We start from the raw sequence: 19,079 nt of genomic DNA on the forward strand, positions 1-19,079 counted from the left end.
TTCTTGCTATCAAATTGTAATCATTTTGATCTATTGTTGAAAAAAAATCATATAAACCAAAAAATCTGGAAATGATACTTTTTATAAGACATTTTCCTTCTCAAGCAGAAAATTATGACAAGGGAAAAAAAATACTAATGTAAGAAAATCAGTTTTCATTACACAAATAGAAATTAATAAATCATGGAGCAAATTGTAAAAAAAAAGTAATAAAGAAAAAGTTGGAATATTAAGGAAAAAAATCAGAAAACAAATCATGACGCATGGGGAAAAAAATAATTCGACAAAAAAAACGTTGGGCGGTAATTTTACATGTACAGTATTGGTCATAAGATGTTGTGACGCAATGTCATGCACATGCGCTGTTGTCCCTGGAGTGTGGCACTACTTTTTGTGACGTCATTACTACGGGACAGACGAGTTAAAGAGCCAGCGAAAACAAGCACAACCCCGAAAGTTTACGGTCCTTTTGTACTCGGGAGGAAACATTTAGTAAGCCGCACCTAATAATACATGTTTAAAATTTCATAGACCTGCTGGTAACTTCGCTATCCCGAAACGCTCGTGCGAGAGGAGCAGTAGACATGTAGCAGCTCACTTTTCTGGTATGTTTGTCTTCCACATTTTGGGGCGTTTTTTGAACAATATTGGACCTTAAAATGACTATTGTCTATTATACATGACGTGCGGCACAACCAGGAAATGAAATTGTTTTGAAATATCCCTAGTCGCCTTTTGATTGGGCGGCTCTGGTGGAAAAGCAGGAAGGTGTTCCTTTCTCTCATTCTCTGAGAAAAACGGCCTAAAAATGTCATGGTTAATATATTTGATTAATTTGAAAGTTTTTACGTCAAGTCGAAGGGGGTGTACTTGCACCGGAGTAGAAACGAGTGACATAAAATTATGCTTGCTCAGAAACACCACAATAGCAACCGAAAACGGAAGAAAAACTATCGTTAAAGGAGACCGTTTGCTTTTGTTTCACCATTTTCATGGTAAAATGACCTAATTTTAGGGGTCAAGCGGTCTCTTGCAGTGAGTCAGTCCTTATTCATTCGCAGTGGCGGTTCCTGACCAAATGTAGGGAGGGCGTCCTGGCTGGGGCAATGACATTTGTCAGAGGGGCATATTCCACCCACTTCTAGCTAACGTTACAGTTTACCTTACCGCAATACATTTATAGACTGAGTTGCTGACGTGTATTCCTCTCCATTGCTCTCTGTCTGCCGTTCCAAATGGGGAAAAAGGACATCACGTCCTGTTTCTGCGCCGTAAAGACGAATAACAATGAAACCGACAAATTCAGATCATAGTATTGAGAGAGCTGAAGAGAAACAAGTTGAGAGTGTCAGCGAAAGGGAGCCTGAGAACCCGGGAGACACTGGTTGCTTGAGAGAGGACACAGACCAGGGAAAAGAGATCGTTGAAGATCCTGAGAGTGAGGTACAGGAAAACTGTGACACAGACAATAGACAGGTATGTGTATCTACAAAGGCAACTTACATTAGCTAGAAGTATGCAATCAGTTCAAGCGAACATAATTGATCTGACGGGTCAAATTGAGTTTATCCATCCAGCCCCTCATCACAAAAGAGTCTCAAATGACTTCATAGGGTCACAGTTCACAAAATTCAACAACATCCTCTGGTCTGGACAAGCTAAGCAAGTAAATTCTTAATTCAGGAAAAAAAAAACATTTAAGGGGGGGACACTGCAGGAAGAGGCTCCGGTGGAGTGTCTTTCCTCAGGACCTGACCTCAATGCATAAGCCTCACAGCAACAACATGGCTTTGCTAATCGCCACCTACCGAGAGAGGAGAAGTGGCAGTAAAACAGGCCAAAATACAGATGTCACTCGGTGTGGGAGAGTGTGGTTAAACCAAATGCAAGAGTGTCGCGATCAATCTTAAGTCGAGAATGAAACATGAAAAGTGCCTTGAAAACAATTCTGTTATTAATTGGCACTTTCTAAATCAACTCTTCTCTTGTCTGCCCAGCCGTCAACCATGACGAAAAGGCGGGACAAGGACGAAAAGGAACCGCTGTGCTGCTGCGAGTATGTCAACAGACACGGCAAGAGAAGCCATGTGGGGGCTTGCTGCTGCGACTGTGAAGATCTGGACGATGCCTGCGACAGGTATGCCGGAAATATGAATTTATTAAAACACTTTTGACTTCAGGGGTGCGCTTTCTCTCCTTCTCATTTATGTGTGTACCTTTTAGAGTAAGAATTTTCTTTCAATTTACTTCATTGAGAAATAGTCCATCACTTGAAGGTCATAGCCACTCCGTCCGCAAAGTGTAAACACATTCCACAATATAATCATAAAGATATTGGTTGCTCGGTTAAAATTATTATCTTGAGACCTGCACTATCCATCATTATTCATGTTTCTCAGAAAAGTAATTATGTCACACTCGGGGACAAATGGGGGTGTTTTATCACACTTTATTAGCTCCCTATAATGAACAAGATTGTCGGACGTGACGGGTGGCGCGTGACTGCGTGGCAGCCATTTTAGTTCATGAAACACGGGAAAACTTAACCTCAGATGATGAGGGGCTTCTAAAATGGAGTCCTGGATGAATGTTTTAATGGGAGCTGTTACGGGACAACCTTTTGTGTTTTAAGAACATTTCTTGGTTTGCTAATGTTGTTTTTCAGATTTTTTAAGCGAGAGCCTCAAAGTCCAGATGCACTGTCCCGTGTGGCCGCTGACATCAGTGACCGCGTACGCATTCCTTGGCTGGGAGGCGGCGCCCGCAGAGTGGACTTGTCCATCATCCCCCCTTTGGTCTTCCTTCCGGCACTACTGCACCTCGCCGCGTTCCACTTCCTGCTCGGCTTGGCGGTTCTGATCACCTCACCAGGCATGTTGCTGTGGTACTACTACTTCACCCACCGCAAAAAAGCTCGGACGCTGTTTTTTCTGAGCCTGGCGGTTTTCTCCTTGGCCTACATGTACTACGTATTCATCACCAAAGTGGTACCGCGCGGGGGCGTCGGTGCCGTTGAGCTCGGCTTGGTCACCACGGGGATGCTGCTCACCTTGCTGGGCCTCGCAAACACCAAGAGAGGCCCAGGCTTTGTGAAAGCCACAGAGTCGGATCCTGTTCTTGAAGACCAGCTGGGATGGTCGCAAGAGGCTGAGCCTAGCTGGAAGAACTGGTGTTCCGTGTGCCGGGTGGTGCGGCCCCCAAGGGCGGGACATTGTCGGATATGCGGGGTCTGCGTCCGGCGTCATGACCACCACTGTGTCTGGTTGGTTGCAGTTATCATACCTCTTTCTTCACCTTTTCTACTTTAGCTCTTAGTACTATTGATGCCAATGTGGCGCTTTTGTTGTTTTCAAACTACCCGCCCACTCCCCCCCCCCCCCCCCCACACCCTGACCCCTGAAAAGGCCCCTACAAACAAATTTAATATTGATTTTGAAATGCTAAAATGGACTTATGCCATAAATGCATGTCGCACTATAACTCATGTTACAAGCCTACGAGAACAGCTGAACTTTATTTGTGTTGAAGATGAGTTTGAATATGATCGGTTATTTTTGAGCCGCAATTGCATTTGAACAGGGGTGTGTAGACTTTTTATATTCATCAGAGAGTGAACTGCCGCTATTTGCAAGCCGTGCAATCGTGAAAGCCGGTCAGTAATTCCACCCCCCACCTTGCACATAATGGCAGCAAAGTCTAAATGAAGCTCTTCAACTCACTTGGTATGTTTTTTTTTTTTGCACCCAGGTTACCAACAGATGGCGCCTAAGCAAACGTGTTAATTGCTTTGGCCTGAGCACAAAATCATGCAATGGGAATGTCATTTGGGGGAAAAAAAAAATCAACCGGCTTCAGCAACATCCCCTGATAGTTGACAAGACTGATCCCATCATTGTGTGTTTTGTCTCCCCAAATGTGTGTTTGTGCGTACCCCACCATGTAACCCACACTCTGCATCTCCGTGCAATCGGTACAGGATCGACAGCTGCGTGGGGCGGGATAACCACCGCAGCTTTTTGTTGACTCTTATCGTCTTCCTATCCACGTCCTTGTACGGGATCGTTTTGACGCTGCAGAGCGTGTGTTCGGAGCAAAACGTCCTCACTGCTTTGTTCTACTGCCCGGGAGTCTACGAGAAATATAGGTAAATTTCCGTTAGAGAGTGATGTAAAGTCACTGTTGCCATGAAAAAAAATCACTGTACAGGCAATGTTTAACACTTTCATGCATCTGTAACCTGCTGTCCACTAGTAACTGCTGTTGTCTGAAAGGGTTAAAACAAACTATTTTGGTCCAATTCTTCTTCAGATTAGGTGTAATGCCATTGTCGAGCAGTAGATGGCGGCACACTTTAGTTTTGTCATGGTGTAAATTTAAAAGACCGAAACAGGAAATATTTCAGCACAGCATAGTTTGGAGTGAATATGTAAAGCCCCCCGAGTTAAAATCAGTAAACTGGGATCGTATTTTTCTTATCTGTTGGTCTTTCAATACATATTTGTATTATTTCAAGAGTCTCTTCAAAACGATTAAGTGCTGTAAATGAAATGCGTTCAAACCATAGAACCGTGAGGCCGGCTGGCGTGCGAGCCACAAATCAATTTTCCCCACAACAATCTCCCCAATTAATATTGCTCAGTAGCACTTCCTTGTGTTTATTTTTTTCCAGTGCCTCCATATGCTTCACGAGCGCCTGGTACTGCGCCGTGGTGTCGTGCGGCGTCCTCCACCTCCTGCTCACTCAGCTGCTCAACATCAGCTACAACGTGACGGAGCGCGAAGCGCGCACCGCCGTCAGGGAACGCTCTGGCCGCCGAGTCTTGTGGGGATTGGCCGTGGACACCGGCGTCCACTCCCGGGGCCTATGGGCCAACTGGGTCGAGTTTTTGACCATGCCGGAGGAACGGATGCCTCGACGTGTAAGTGCAAGTGTCCCTATTCCAGTTTTGTCCACTGGAGGGCAGCATGGTGCCTTATAAGCAAGGCTTCTGCATGGCTGACTCCCATCAATTATTTGAGTACAGTACTTTAGTAGGGTTTAGTCAAGATCCGTGCTATGCAGCCTAACCCTTTCACGCACCTTGTAACCCAATCAAATATCAAGTACAACTTTATTGTCAGATGTGCTGTATGCACAGATGAAATTTCCTCCCTCGTAAACAGACAACAATAACATGATAAACTGTCCACTGTAGTAACTGCTATACCTGAAAGGGTTAAGGTCATCAAGTCATGTAAAAAAAAAATACTAGTAAGACAAAGCTCTTTTGAATTGTCTTACCCGTGAGGAGAAAGTGTGTACTAGATCATGGAGCTTAAGACGGATATCAAAGACGTTGCTTCAGCAGTTTTCCATCGAGCTGGACAACTACTTGTTATAAGTATCTCTCAGCTGACTCCCTTGACTTTCTGTCTTCCAACACTGAGCGTTGTCTTTTGTGTCTTCTCCAGTGCCAACCGGAGAGTGGAGACGACGAGTCATGCGTGAAAGTCGGTCATTTCGACATTCATCCAACCTTAGGGGCGTCCTCACGCCCAGACGACTCCTGATCAGCACGTCTACCGCTGGCATAAAAAGCCGCAGGTTGACAGGCCCGCTATTTTTCTGCAATGGACAGGTACAAATGTACATTTACTGACAGTAGAGAGGTTCGGGGTTCCAATATTGGTTCATGTGTTTTTTTTGTTTTTATGTTCTCCATGTGCTATTGTGTTTTCTACATTTTCCACCCTCATTCTAAAAACAAAAAAACAACCCACTCATGTAAAGTTCATTGAAGACTAAATGAGGGCGGGGTAAAGTCTGGCTAGCTTGGATTTTTAGTTTGCCGCACTGAATATTTCCATGATCGATGTCAAACTGAAGGCTATCGTCAAATCATATGGCCCACTTAAGCAAATGAAGTGTGTTGACTTCCTGTTTGTTTGGAAATGTTTAAATCCATCAGAACCTTGACAGAATACTTCAATGCCACATGTCACTTTTTATATTGACTTCCAATTTAAAAATAAATTTTGATGTTAAAAATGGATGAATATGAGGTGATACTTTTATGTTTTTCCCCCATTATAACCCATGACACTGTGTAGCGGCCTGATGACGAAAATGAATGGGAGACCACCGATTTTGGTGAATTCAAATTATTTTTTTTACTAATGTTTTAAGATGTTTAGCCCTTTCGATAATCAATAATTGATTGTAAATTCTAAAATGAAAGAAGAATCAAAAAAGTATAGGCATTTAGTTGTATAAAATCATTTAAATCAGGTGATTTTTATACAATATAAAAAACCCAATAGGGAATTAATCAATTTATTTAACTATTTTACACATTTCACATCCACTTTATTCAATCATCGTTATTTACATTTTCAAGTGCCAATAACATTTGTAATATTACCCATCAAATTTGGTCAAATAAAATGTATTTTGTATATTTTTTTTATTTAAAATCTTATCTCATTCAATAATTGTTTTCATTATTCATTATAAAATAAAAATATAGTGAAGATGTCGTCATTTAATGATTGAAATTTTTTTTAACAGTGTGTTACTCAGTATTGATTCAAATATAAATATTCATAATAGGACTTCATGAAAAAAATATTCAACAGTTTTACTGATTTTCACTGTTTTACAATGACCTTTGACTTCATCTACGAATCATTTTGGTCTAGAGCACAGGTGTCAAACTCAAGGCCCGGGGTCCATATCTGGCCCGCCAAATCATTTTATATGTCCCATGAAAGCAGATCCAACATGTCAACTTCCATGTTGCTTTCCAAAAATGTTAATTCTCATACGTTATAAATCAGAAATATTCTCAGCATTTTCTTATTACCAAACCGCTTACGATCGTAACTTAAACAATAGTTGAATCAACATTTATTCTTGATTTTTTTCTCTGGTTTTAGTCATAACGGCCCTCGAAGGGAAACGGTAACTAAAATGTGGCCCCGCGCCAAAAATCAGCTTGACAGCCCTGGTCTAGAGGATCTGCAGCAATTTCAATCATGAATGCACTGAATGATTAGGTGAACACATCTTTTTAATGACCTGTTTCGAGTACTTTGGTACAGATGAGAAAATTGCCATCACAGGGAGGTTACGAAACCAAATACTAATGATAAACATGCAACACTATTGCTACATACCTCTTCCCTTATTTTTCAATGTGTTATTTATTTGAGAAAATAAGGACAGTGTTGCAAAGAATGTCATTTTTGACCAACTGGGGGGCGGGACCGAAGACGTCTTGTTGTTTAACAATGGCTGAAGAGTGACTGTTGTACATGACTCGGGCTGACTTTGTACGGCTTTAACAGTGTGTCCGTTCTTCATTTCTCAATAAATGATTGACGACCTGCTGTGTTTGTGAGTTGGTCCGCCGCCGGGCTTTTCACAGAGGACGTGACCAAAAACTGGGCAGCACCTCATTCACTTTTCTGCAAAGTCTTTCGCGTCTTTCCTCGCGTTCCCTTTCTTTGCGCTCCAGACAAGGAAGCAGCCTCCAGGCCTGGAAGCATCGCCGGATCGCCGCTCTGAAGTCAGACCAAAAAAAAAAAAAAAGTTTGGGATTGTTCATGTCTTTGTTAGTGAGCAAACTTAAAAAAATAAAAAATACTTCCCCGCTTTTGCGGCCCCTCCCCACCACTCCTTGCTCACTGCTAGTTTGCGTTATGCAAATGAATGTCATTAAAACACATTGTTCTGATGGCACACCGCCAGCAGGAAAACATTGAGCATGCTTTCCGACCTAATTGACCGCGCAGACAAGGGAATAAATGGCCTTTTTCATGCCAAACTCATTTATCATCATCTGGCAGCGGCGACACTTATTGCACTGCTGAATAACTGCAAACTTCGAGTTCCAGGTGAAAAGCGCGCTCTTCCAGACCTGTTGTCGTGCTCCTCTGCCATCTGCTGATGTTCCAGCGCCAGCCTCTTCTCCTGGATCACGTGGTCCTGCAGAGCTCGCAGGAACCTCCTCAGCGTGTGGGCGCGACAGAAGACATCCGCCTGCGACTCCTGGAGGAGCCGCAGGTCTTCCAACTGCCACGAAGGTAGCAACATTGGATCATTTATAATTGGACGGTCCATTAGATGTTCTCCCACACACAGACATAAAAATGTTCATGAGGCGCATTCTTTATCCTCCGCGAAGACCCAATATTACTGACTGCTGATTGGTGCGCAGGGGCCTGAGCCGCACTTGAAATAAGAAATCTGCTCAAATTAGGTTCTATTATATGTTATTAGAGCCAGGGAGAACAAAATGGCTCAATCAACCACAAAAGTTGGTTGACAAATTTCTGCCTTGAAATTGGGGGAGGGGCAATAACCCATTAAAGCAATTGAGTAATCGATAGGATATACTGTACATTTTCTGATCCGCTTATCCTCACAAGGGTCTAGGGGTGCGCCGGAGCCTATCCCAGCTGTCTATGAGCAGTAGGCGGTGTACACCCTGAACTGGTTGCCAGCCAATTGCAGGGCACACTCACACCTAGGGACAATTTAGAGTGTTCCGTTACCCTGCCACGCATGTTTTTGGAATGTGGCAGGAAACCGGAGTACCCGGAGAAAACCCACGCAGGCTTGGAGACAACATGCAAACTCCACACAGGAAATCCGCAGCCGGAATCGAACCTGGCGCCTCTGCACTGCGAGGCCGACACGCTAACCATTTGTACACCGTTTCCGCCTGACATAAACAACTCAAAATGGCCGCCGCAACATATCAGGGCTCAACTAGAACTGTGTTCATAACGCTAACCGCCCCTATCTGGCTTCCTTTTATTACCATGCTTCATTGTCTTCACGCTTTCCACTGCGGAGTAACGTGATAAAGGCTGGACTTGTATTAACCAGAAAGTCCAAGCTGAGCTTCTTTTCTCACGTAGGGAACATAAGATGGAGTGCAGGCAGTGTGGAGATTAGTCACTGCCAGAGCATGGACCATAGCAATCCTGATTGAGTGCCTGCATGTTTCTGTGTGTGTGTGTGTATACACACTCTTTTCCAGTAGCTTAAGCTCCTCTGGAGTAGAAGTCTGTGGTGCAGTTGGTCAGCGCGAGCTTCTTTCTCAGACAGAGCTTCCCTCGTCAAGTGGCGCCATCGCAGAAGGGATCGCTTCAGGAGGGAGTCCGAGTGATGATTTTCGGCCCGCTGGCAGCCGGTAAAAAGGGGTCAAACAGAAACGATGCAAGGGTATGAACAAATGCTACTCATATCTTCCTTCCGGATATTTATGGATGCTGGACAAAAATATAAATGCATTTTTTTTCGGCTTTTTTTTTTCATGAGCTTCACTCAAATTTGTGACACCAAAAGGGTATATTTCTTTCAAATATTGCCTTGAAATTTGCGATAGTTAGCACTAGACCTTTGGTGACGTAATCCACTTCACATGCGTCAAATTATACCGGCACAGATTATTCCTCTTGCCCACAATAAAAGTCCACTCAAATGTCCGACAAAGAAAATATTAAGAATTAATTCGGGATTATGAAAATTGTATCATTGATTTCAATACAACATTACTTTATTAAAACAGACACATTTAACAAAAAGTAAAAAGATCAATTGTTCCAAATGTAGGTTTGTTTTCTTTGTTTTTGCTACGGCTTTGATTTTTCACCATTATCAGTTTATGACTTAGCATGAATCATAACGACACCTCACAACAAGCCGCTTCAAGTTGAAAATGTGATTGACGTTAGAATCGTGCGCAAACGGCTTTTTAGCCGTGAGGTGAGATGATCTCAATTGAGCTCCCCCAAACATTCAGTCTGCTTTTTGAAAAACAGATGCATTTCTTGTTTATCTTCCAGCTAACAAATACACACACGCAAGCAGGTGCTGCATATGAATTTTATGTCCAATGAGGCGAGGATTTTATTATTCAAATATATGTCGTTTCTATCTAATTGGAACTTGGAGGTCGGAAAACCTCCGAAGTGCCTTGAAGTTAAAGTAACAAGCGGTTAGTGAGCTGCCAATCCAAAAAAAAAGGGGGGGGGGGGGGCAGGTACCTCTTCATTGGCCTGCTTGAGCTCTATGAGGCATTTCCATGGCGCCAGGCCTCGGCGTCGTAGCACCTGTCTGTCGTAGTGGCGACGGGCCCGATCCAGGAGTTGCCGCTCTTGCTTCATTTGCTTCAGTTTCTCCTCTTCCTTCTACACAGCAAGGCAGCAGGGTGATGTTTCAGAAGAACGGAGAGTGAGATCGACAGGTAGGCCCCCTTAAGGGTGCCTGAAGGTGCCAAAACGAAATGAAGTGAAGTTTCCAACTGAGCGAGTCCTGCTGTGCGGTTGAACGAAGAATCGTGCCCTCAGCAGTTCAAAAAAATATATAATTGCATGGAGTCTCATGCTATGCAGAAAAAGAATTCATTTAGATGGGATGGGGGGGGAAAAACTCATCATATGGCCATCTTCATTCCCTGACTTCAAACCGATTGAGAACCACAGAGATCTTTAGCTAGTTTGTGTAGTTTTAGTTTGTAAGTTTGTTCTTTCACTCATTCATTAGTTTTTGTTTTGTTTTTGAAACGGCATTATCGTGAGTCCAGGAAGCATCTCACCATCCTGGCCAACCTTCTCTCATGGAGCTTTTGGGCTTTCTCCACCTCCTCCTCCTTCAGCTTCCGCTCCTCGGCAGCCTTCATCTCCGCCTCAATGGAACAAGTCGGCATTTTAACAAGAGGCATTGAACAGTCCATGTTTGACTCTTGCCTCCCTCTCACCTGTTTTTCCTCTTCCTTCACTCTCTTCAGTTCCTCCGTTTGCTTCTTTCGCTCGGCACGGACGCGAGCTCGCTCCTCCATGGCTGAGAATAAGATCATCAAGGTTATTCGAGTTAACAACAACTCATGAAATAACTAAACTGAAATTGTCAACCAAAAAAAAATTGCGAATGAAATCAAATAAAAATGATTTTCAGTCACAAAAATCTGATTTTAACCCTTTCATGCACCCTGTAACGTGATAACATGATGAGCTGTCCACTGTAGTGACCGCTGTCCCTGACAGGGTTGAAGACATGATAACTAACCGAAACTCCGCCATCTTGCGTTTATCAAACCAAATTAGTACAGCAAAAATGTCCTCTGTTTGGGGTTTGTTTTCAATGGATTTATTGTCTGTACAGAAGAGGGGAACGTCAGTCACACAGTCGTTTCAAAATTGTAATTTACTGAATTACACAGTACTGAGTGACCTTTGGAGTTGTTATCTTGGACTTGACAAATACTCCCAAAAAAAAATCTAATTAAATTTTAAAAAAATCTAATTAAAACCAGACCTAAACACAACTAAAAAAATAAGTATTTTTGAAGAAATGAATGGATTAAAACGAACAAATCCGCCCTAAAAAAAAACTAAAGCAAAAATGAAATCAAAACAAATTATGATGTCAAATCCAAAGATATGATCATTCGGATTTTTGTGTACATCACATTGAGAAATATTGGCTGTAAAATGTGACCGTCGTGCACTTTTTCCAAGCCGCAGTGTTGAAGGACTGACCTGAGATGATCGGGCACGTCGGTGGCTTTGGTTTTTGCCACGGGGGTGCATCAGGGCTATCGGGTTCAGCTGTTTCCGCCGGCGCTCTGCAACAATAGCAACTTAGTTTTTAAACCGGTCAGCCGGACGATTGACGACCCGCAGTAAAGAAAGAAAAAAAATCCCACCTTAGCTGTGGTGACTGTCTGGAAGCAGAAGTCTTGCGAGCCTCCAGCTGCCAAGCAGACATGACCTTCTCCCGCTTGAGCTTTGCAATCTCCTCCTGTTGCTCTTTGAGCTGCCTCCTCTGTTGCATGATGATCTTCTTCTGGGTGGCGTGGCGGTTTTCGAAGCGGCTTCCGTGCAAGGTTTTTGTCTTTGGGTCAGCCGAATCATCGTCGGATTTGGGCTTGTCTGCTTCCTGGTCTCCCTGCTGGGCCTCCGTAGTGGCTTCCTTGGGGCGGCTGAAATGGACTCGAGTACGTGTCTTGATGGGCTTCTGGAGATCATCCTGCGGGTCATGACAAAGAGGGTTACGTAAAAATATTTTCACAACTTTTTTTGGTAGACTGAATCGGCTAAAACAGGGATGGAGCATTGAAATGCAAGAGGGAGGCATTATTTTTCCACATTGGTACCTTCCAAACCAGATGTATGAGCAAAACATTATTTTAAATATGGAACAAATATATGCCAAATATGACTTATTGATATATTTTATTTTTGATAATACATTTTCAAATGTCTAAAGATCCACTATCATAATGCAATTAGAAATGGTTTAGAACATATACTGTATTTTTCCCCATTTATTTTTTTAATCAACTAACATTAAATGCAAGAACCCATTGAAGTCCTGCATAACATTCCAGATCAGCAAAAAAATATTTTTTTCCGTTTTTGGGATTTTTCCCAAGCCCCCCCATCTGTTTTTTTTTTAAATTATACACTATATAACCTCCATTGAATGCATATTAGCATTTTTTGAAGTATTAGTTGAATTAATAAAATTAAATTTTCCCCAAATTAAAATACTGGATTTTTTTAAAATTACAAATAAAACGTTTTTTTTCTTTAATTAATAAAGTGTCCACTCAAGAGTGTGGTCCCAATGGCCAACAGTTGCCCATCGCTAGTGTAAAATCTCTTTTTTGTTTGATCAATAAAACATTCAGAGTTCAATTCACTGGAACTGCAGTCCAGTACAACAATCAGCATGTACAGTATTACTCCTCCATGACTTAATTGACCGTCTGTACCCAAAACCCCTCCAGCTCACAATCCACACAGATAACTGGCACAAAACCTGATTATGAGCCCAACCTCCACACTGACCTCTACACCATCTAACTTCATCTCCCGCTCGCCGCTTCCTTCTGTCCCCCGAGCTCTGTTCTACTATTCCCCCACCTTCTATTTCATATCCTGGAGCCATATTTCCATCTGCTCCGTGCCCCACCCTGCCCTCAATATACACATCTCACCTCCTAAGCCGCTTTCACAGTTGAGGGAAAATTGTGTCGTTGACGCATTTGGGCCGTCCGCTGGAAGGTTAAAAGGCGTACTAACAGTGGATTTTATGGAGAAAATACCCATGACAGCTATTTTGGGGGCGCGTACCTTTCCCGTGTTGTCTGGCGGGTCACTTGTCAGCGTGTCCGGGGGTTTGAACTGCCCCGTCGTGGCTGCGTCGATCAGAGCGGCCATCTTGCGCCGGGTCTCCTGCTGTTGGGCCAGCAGCTCGCGTTGGTCGCGTTCCTGCCGGCACCACAGCCGCCACTCGTGCAGGTATCGTCGTTGCAACCGCCTTCGGTCGCTTTCCTCGGCCAGCTGTCGTTGTCTGGAGGAAGGATACATAAACAAAAGTATTGGGACATCGAAAGGAACTGTGGAGTTGGTATCCCCAATTCTCTGCTCGAGTTGATTCTCCTGTGAGGTCAAAAGTACCGTATTGGCCCGAATATAAGACGGTGTTTTTTCATTGACATAAGACTGAAAAAGTGGGGGTCGTCTTATATTCAGGGTCTAGACTATATACCCATTCACGACGCTAGATGGCGCCAGATATCATTGAAGCGAACGCTGAACTTGACTCCCCAGGCCAAAGTGAACCCCTGTCACAAAGAATAAAAATAAAAATAGCGGTAGCACGAAGAAGAAAAATAAAACATAGCGCTAAGAAAGAAAAGAGAAGAAAATAATAGAAGAGATAACAGAAAATGGAGAAACGTAGCGACAATCTGGAGAAAAGTGGGTTGAAGATCGGCCAGTTTAACCGGCAGCTGAGAAGTTATAATATAATTTACAACTCAAAAACCAGACGCAATTCATTTACGAATGTGATTGCACTTTAGTTTACATATTTAAATGTTTAGATATTAAGATTTGAATGAGGCAAAATAACATGCTTTTACTCTCAAATATATTGTTATAATCATTTGTTTCAGATGTACTGTAATTCTTTTCTGTATAAAAATTAATTTGGTGTTCAAAAAAAGTGGTGTTGAACAAGAGGGAGTCGTCTTATCACGGCCATCTTATATTCGGGCCAGTACGGTAATCAGCCAACTGTTTTAGAACTTCCATGTTGGCGTGTCTCTGTCGGATAATTCACCTTGCTCAAAACTGTCGCCAATTGTTGAATTCATTTTTTTTAGCGCGTTCCCCAAACAAATTAATTGATGTAGTAACGCTCCCACCTGAAAGTACACTCTAAAAACAGTAGATAAAATAATAACCCAATATGGGGGAAACATTGACCGATACACCACTTGGGTTTACACCACAACACAGATAGTTGTGCTTCAGTCCCCCCCCTTTTTTTGGGGGGTCAAAAGTTTGACCCAATAGTATTCATTGTATTACTTGTATACTTCAGTGACACCAGTTACAACCTTTCTATTTAAACAGGGCTTTGTCAACATCTTGTGTCCTCTCGAGTGTTTTACAAAAAGCAAAAAAATTGTGAATCTGCTCCACAATTTTTATTTTATTTTTTTTAATGTGCCTGTTTTCAGTGCGGAGCTCCTCCTCGGTCTTTGACACCTCCCGCTGATTCCTTCCAGCCCACATGACGGTCCGCCATGCTTGCCAGGCCCCGAGTTGCCTCTTCCAGTCGCACAGCGCCTTGGCCTTCCCCATACGCAGCCTCTGCTCCATCACCGCCGAGTACCATCGCGAGAAATGCCTCTGCAGACACTGCCACGCCAACGGTAAATATACTGCGAGCTCCACGAACACAAAGTCATCACCAATAACTGACCTTCAGGTTATGCAGGTGAACAAAGATTTCAACTTTCTTTTCTTGGTGCCGTTGCGCGTTTTCTTCTGGCTGCTGCTGCTGCTGCTGCATTGTGAGAGATGAAGGAGCTGGCTGGATGCTTTTGGATGTCCATTGACCTTCCAGTCTATCCCTGTGAAAGCGACAATGTGTGGGCAAGTGAAGAAAAAGCATCGAGATCGAATGCTATCCTGCTAGCAGTTGGTATGCTAACATCTAACAAGATAGAACGTGAGTCGGGACTTTGCCAATTTGACATCTTTCCCAGTAGTTGGATACATTGTTAATAAATTTTTCTTTCATGGTTGTCATAGCGGCACGGGCACCCGCAGCGGCTCCTCTCTTTCCTGTGGTTGAGAGGAAAGAAATTTCATTTGTGCGCGTAGAGCACCTTTGACAATAAAGTTGACTTGAACTTGAACTTGAATAAGGGCCCTTATGGGTGAAATTAATTTCGCAATGCCTCGTAATTCACATCTATACTGACATGGAGTGGGTCCTTGACTGATTTTTCTTTTTTTGGTTCCCTTCATAGCCACTTGATACCACGGCTGTGTCATTCGCTTTGAAATTATTTCCTGCAGGTTGCTGTCATTTCAAGGCTACTCTAATAGTTCGTCAAAAGTCAATTTGAAACAATTTTAACAATGTCACATGCCGTTCCTTTACTCAAAGTGTGCCATTAAGACAGTGGCGGGTGGCCACTAGGGGCCACAGCCCCCCTCCTCTGCACGTCCCTGCCGACTTGCCTTGATTTCTTATTTTACCGGACATTTTTTTTTTAAACTTTGCTACTTTTGTCATTTTGTTTTGTCTTGTTAAATTTATTTGACTTCTTTTTGAGATTTTCAGATTTAGTTTAGTTTTACTTTTAGTTTTACTTTTCTATTTTGTTTTGACTTTTTACTTGACTTGTTTTATGTTCTTGGTACATTTAATTGGACATGTTTTACTTTATTTGACTTAACTTTTTTACTTTGACTTAACATGTGTGTGTTTTCTGGATTTCTTTTTGTTTTGGAATCTCAGTTTTGCATTTCATTTTTCTGCCGATACTGCCTTACCTATATCTGAGGCGCTGTTCCAGGGCTTTCCTCTCCTCCCTCTGCCGCCGCATCCTAACAATCTCCTGCTGTACCCTTTCCTGCTGCCTCCTCCTGGCCTCCTGCCTCTTCCTCTCCTCCTGCTCTTGCTCTCGCCTCAACTTGGCCTCCTCCTCGTTGAGGGCTCTGTTCTCACGCACCTTTTACACGCACCGGAGGGACATTACACTCGTGCTGCAGATATTGAATGTTTTTTACAATTGAATATTCTACCAAGTATCCCATTGGGTAAAAATTGATTTTGCATTATTAAACATATGTGTCTTATTTTTGTCCAATTCAGCTCGGCTTCTTCAAGTTCTACTCTACAGCTGTGACTTTTGAGTGGATATGGATTTAGAAGCCGGGGCCTGGCCTGGTGAGTGATCCCTGGTGTGAATCAGAGGTGGGGAACGTTCTTACAATTAGCCAGTAACAAATTGTGTTGATCAGCCTTTTCCAAATGCTTTGAGACACGCACCTCTTTCAACACAGATTTCAACAGATTCAGTTGCCGCTTTACCTGCCGGTGGCGCAGCTCCATGGTGACGACAGGGTCCATGAAGGTCCTGTTGGTTCCGCCGCCGTCCGACACCAGCTTCTCCATCATCCCTCCATCCAACACTTTCTGCTTCTTCAGGTCTTGGAGAAAGTTCTCGACGGCACAGTGATCCTCTTCATCAGCCAGGTGGTGGTATAGATCTGAATCGAGTTTTCTCATGTCAAGCCCAGGGCCAAAAGTGTGCCTTATTTTTTTATTTGTTTTTCTTGGATGGCACCAGTAGACCCTTCCTAGTCCCTTTCCATTACTGATGGCCAGTAGTTTTACTCTATTTTTATAGATAATAAATTAAAATAAATATAATTTTATTACATTTCATCACACTGATCTCAGTTAAGAATGTTCGTGAGTGTTTTACCATCAAAGTTGTCGTAGTGTAATCCAGGGGGCGGCGGCGTGGCCGGGCACCCCTTCTCACATGTCAGGCCATGTGTCTCCAAATCCAACTCTGGTTTCCACGTGTTGTCTAGCCAGTCTCCCAACAGGGTCTGAGCTGCGACACCCCACCGCATCATTAGCACAGCCCTCGTCACTTCTGTGGTGACTTTTTTTTAACCCCAACCTTCAGCGTAGGCTTCGTCATGATCTCTCAGCTGCTCCCAGCTCCGCAGGGCCATGGCCAAGCTTTTGCTTCCCGTCTGGGCTCTCCTGGGGAAGAAGACCTCAGACAGGGCGAATTCTGAGGCCTTCTCAACTCGCTGACAAACGTGGAAAGTGAGAAAATAATGTTGTGAAAGTGGCCATATGCAACCCACGCTGAAATATATAGTCCAAATCCTAATAGAAATGTAATAAGCTCAATAAGCATCCCTTCAGGTGGAATGCTTGTTCCAGCAGTAAACAGATGCTGAGACGTAACACGTAACCCTGCAGCCCAATAAGTGCTTCCCACCTTTTTCCAGTGATCGATGTCCTCTTTGTTTGCAAGCTTCTGGAATAGAAGCAAAAACAAATCTAGTGTAGCCGTGTTAAGACTTTGCAAGCAAGGACCAATAATCACTTCAGTAGCCTTTCAGACAGTAATTGTCACAACATTTGACCAGCAAATTACATGATTTCATATACATTATTGTTTTTAATTAGAATTTGTAAGTTAAACTACTTGCAGCGGACAAGGGCCAAAGCGACAACAAATATTGAATTTCTGCAAATAATTTACGCTGGCCTAAAATTGATGAAGCTAGTATCAGAAAAACTCTCACTCAACAAGTTTACATTTCATTAGACTGTTTAGTACGTTTTACAAATGTAGGTGTGAAGCCCAAAATGGGCTCCGGGTCCATTTATATACAGTACATCGGATTGCCAATTGTCAAAGGTTCGAAAAACTGTAAACGATGTGTATAATATAGGTCTTGATCTGAAAAAGGTTGCCTTCTTAACTTTTTCAAAAAAGCTCACGAACACCTTGGACCAATATCGGCGGATTAGTTCCAGAGAAGCCTGAGCCCATTTCCTTAAATCAGCAGATTAGCTGGAAAAATCATAAATGTCCAAATGTCACATTCATTCATTTTAATAATCCTTTAAGGCTTCCTTTTATAGATTTAGAAAATGTATTAGGGAGGATTTAGGATAAAGAATGGTGTTCATATTGCTATTATATATCATATGCTATTTGTTTAGTATGGAGGACATATACCTTGGATGCTGATGGTTTTGCTCTGCCATTCTTGCCAGTGCTCTTCCTAATCTTGAGCAAGTGAGGCTCAGGGCCGGGTAATGCGGCCATCTGTTATGAAGATGCAATAGTTAATTATATATTTCTTGCATTGTCTTTGAAATGCCATCGGTATCTTCCAGAAAAGTCGAGTTCTAGCCCTATTATTAAAAAAACTCATAAATATCAAACACGTTGACAAAGGACTCTGGGTAATGTAGTTCTTTAACTTTTTTTTGTGGTGACATGAATTTATATTTGGACTAGGTTTTCCACAGTGCATTTCGGCGCTTAGGCGTCCCTCAGGTAACCGTGGCAACTCCGTAAGAATCACGAAATGTAAAAGGAATATATTGAAACGGAATAAATATCAAAGCAATTCCAAATATTTTGGCGTAATAGCCACGGGAAAGATTTGCGAACGGTAATAATGTTTGCTCTGCCATGCGAGTTGTTCAAGTCGCTTTATGATGACATCACAGCTCTTCCGCCTTGAAATTTCACGACAAAACGGTGAAAGTGGGCGATAATTCTAAGACGGCAGTATTTTTTTCAGTAAGTCATCATATTTCTCCTCACGTAAATATTCGAGGAGGTAATAATTACATTCCGTGACGAAAGAAGTGTGCAAAGAACCCCGGGCTACTAGCTAAGTTCCTAATTCACGTGCTTCGCGAAACTTTGTTTATTAGCCGCATGGCTGTTGGCTGGATGAAGCTCGAGTTGTCTCGAGTTCTCCAAGGAGGTAGCCGCCTGGGTATCCTCAAGGGGCTCGGCAGGACCGGACAGCATTCCCTGGAGGTACCGGGCTGTCTGCTGTACAGTCGCTGTGGAACAGTGCCACACCTGACCCAAGATACGTTGCACAACCTGGACAAGCTTCCCTCTGTCACTCAGGTCTCACTGGACCATTTGTAAGCCCAGCACAAAAACATGATGCTAATTTTATTTCTCACATATTGTATCGTGAATGATATCTATCTGGAT

At 42.9% G+C, this 19,079-nt stretch overlaps 3 protein-coding genes across 9 annotated transcripts in view; 2 read left to right on the forward strand and 1 right to left on the reverse strand.

Annotated features, from left to right (window-relative positions):
• Positions 1-264: 264 nt before the first annotated feature.
• zdhhc23b (zinc finger DHHC-type palmitoyltransferase 23b) lies at positions 265-8,909 on the forward strand. 3 transcript variants are annotated; one of them, XR_007960362.1, is made up of 8 exons: positions 612-1,476; positions 1,998-2,137; positions 2,666-3,262; positions 3,977-4,144; positions 4,670-4,919; positions 5,452-5,618; positions 7,876-8,064; positions 8,566-8,909. XR_007960362.1 is itself a non-coding variant. In XM_052054596.1 (6 exons), the coding sequence occupies exons 2-6, from the start codon at positions 2,007-2,009 to the stop codon at positions 5,548-5,550; spliced, it is 1,245 nt and encodes a 414-aa protein (XP_051910556.1). In that variant the 5' UTR covers positions 265-605; positions 1,998-2,006; the 3' UTR covers positions 5,551-6,484. The 3 variants fall into 3 exon arrangements, 2 of the variants coding, with proteins under 2 accessions (XP_051910556.1, XP_051910555.1); XM_052054596.1 differs by lacking the exons at positions 612-1,476; positions 7,876-8,064; positions 8,566-8,909 and adding an exon at positions 265-605 and having other exon boundaries at positions 5,452-6,484; XM_052054595.1 differs by lacking the exons at positions 7,876-8,064; positions 8,566-8,909 and having other exon boundaries at positions 5,452-6,484.
• Positions 7,249-18,242, reverse strand: ccdc191 (coiled-coil domain containing 191). Its single transcript, XM_052054587.1, has 17 exons — positions 18,075-18,242; positions 17,325-17,363; positions 16,995-17,130; positions 16,791-16,925; positions 16,394-16,572; positions 15,853-16,031; positions 14,771-14,921; positions 14,516-14,706; positions 13,129-13,348; positions 11,697-12,019; positions 11,530-11,615; positions 10,749-10,831; positions 10,587-10,676; positions 10,036-10,179; positions 9,017-9,169; positions 7,899-8,053; positions 7,249-7,542 (listed from the first exon to the last, which is right to left on the reverse strand). Exons 1-17 carry the CDS (start codon positions 18,162-18,164, stop codon positions 7,401-7,403), a joined length of 2,496 nt encoding a protein of 831 aa, XP_051910547.1. The 5' UTR covers positions 18,165-18,242; the 3' UTR covers positions 7,249-7,400.
• Positions 16,426-19,079, forward strand: part of qtrt2 (queuine tRNA-ribosyltransferase accessory subunit 2) — a 43,581-nt gene continuing 40,927 nt past the window's right edge. For 3 of the 5 annotated variants that reach the window (XR_007960365.1, XR_007960366.1, XM_052054599.1), the window contains exon 1: positions 18,234-19,006. Coding sequence is in view for 1 of the 5 variants with exons in the window: in XM_052054599.1 (XP_051910559.1) it covers positions 18,789-19,006 (218 nt within the window). In the remaining 4 variants the exon portion in view is untranslated. Of the gene's footprint in view, positions 16,559-18,233; positions 19,007-19,079 lie in introns of those variants that run through there. The other 2 variants (XR_007960363.1, XR_007960364.1) reach the window with 2 other exon arrangements.

Source organism: Hippocampus zosterae, chromosome 20 (assembly GCF_025434085.1).
Source record: "Hippocampus zosterae strain Florida chromosome 20, ASM2543408v3, whole genome shotgun sequence".
NCBI classification, from domain to species: domain Eukaryota; kingdom Metazoa; phylum Chordata; class Actinopteri; order Syngnathiformes; family Syngnathidae; genus Hippocampus; species Hippocampus zosterae.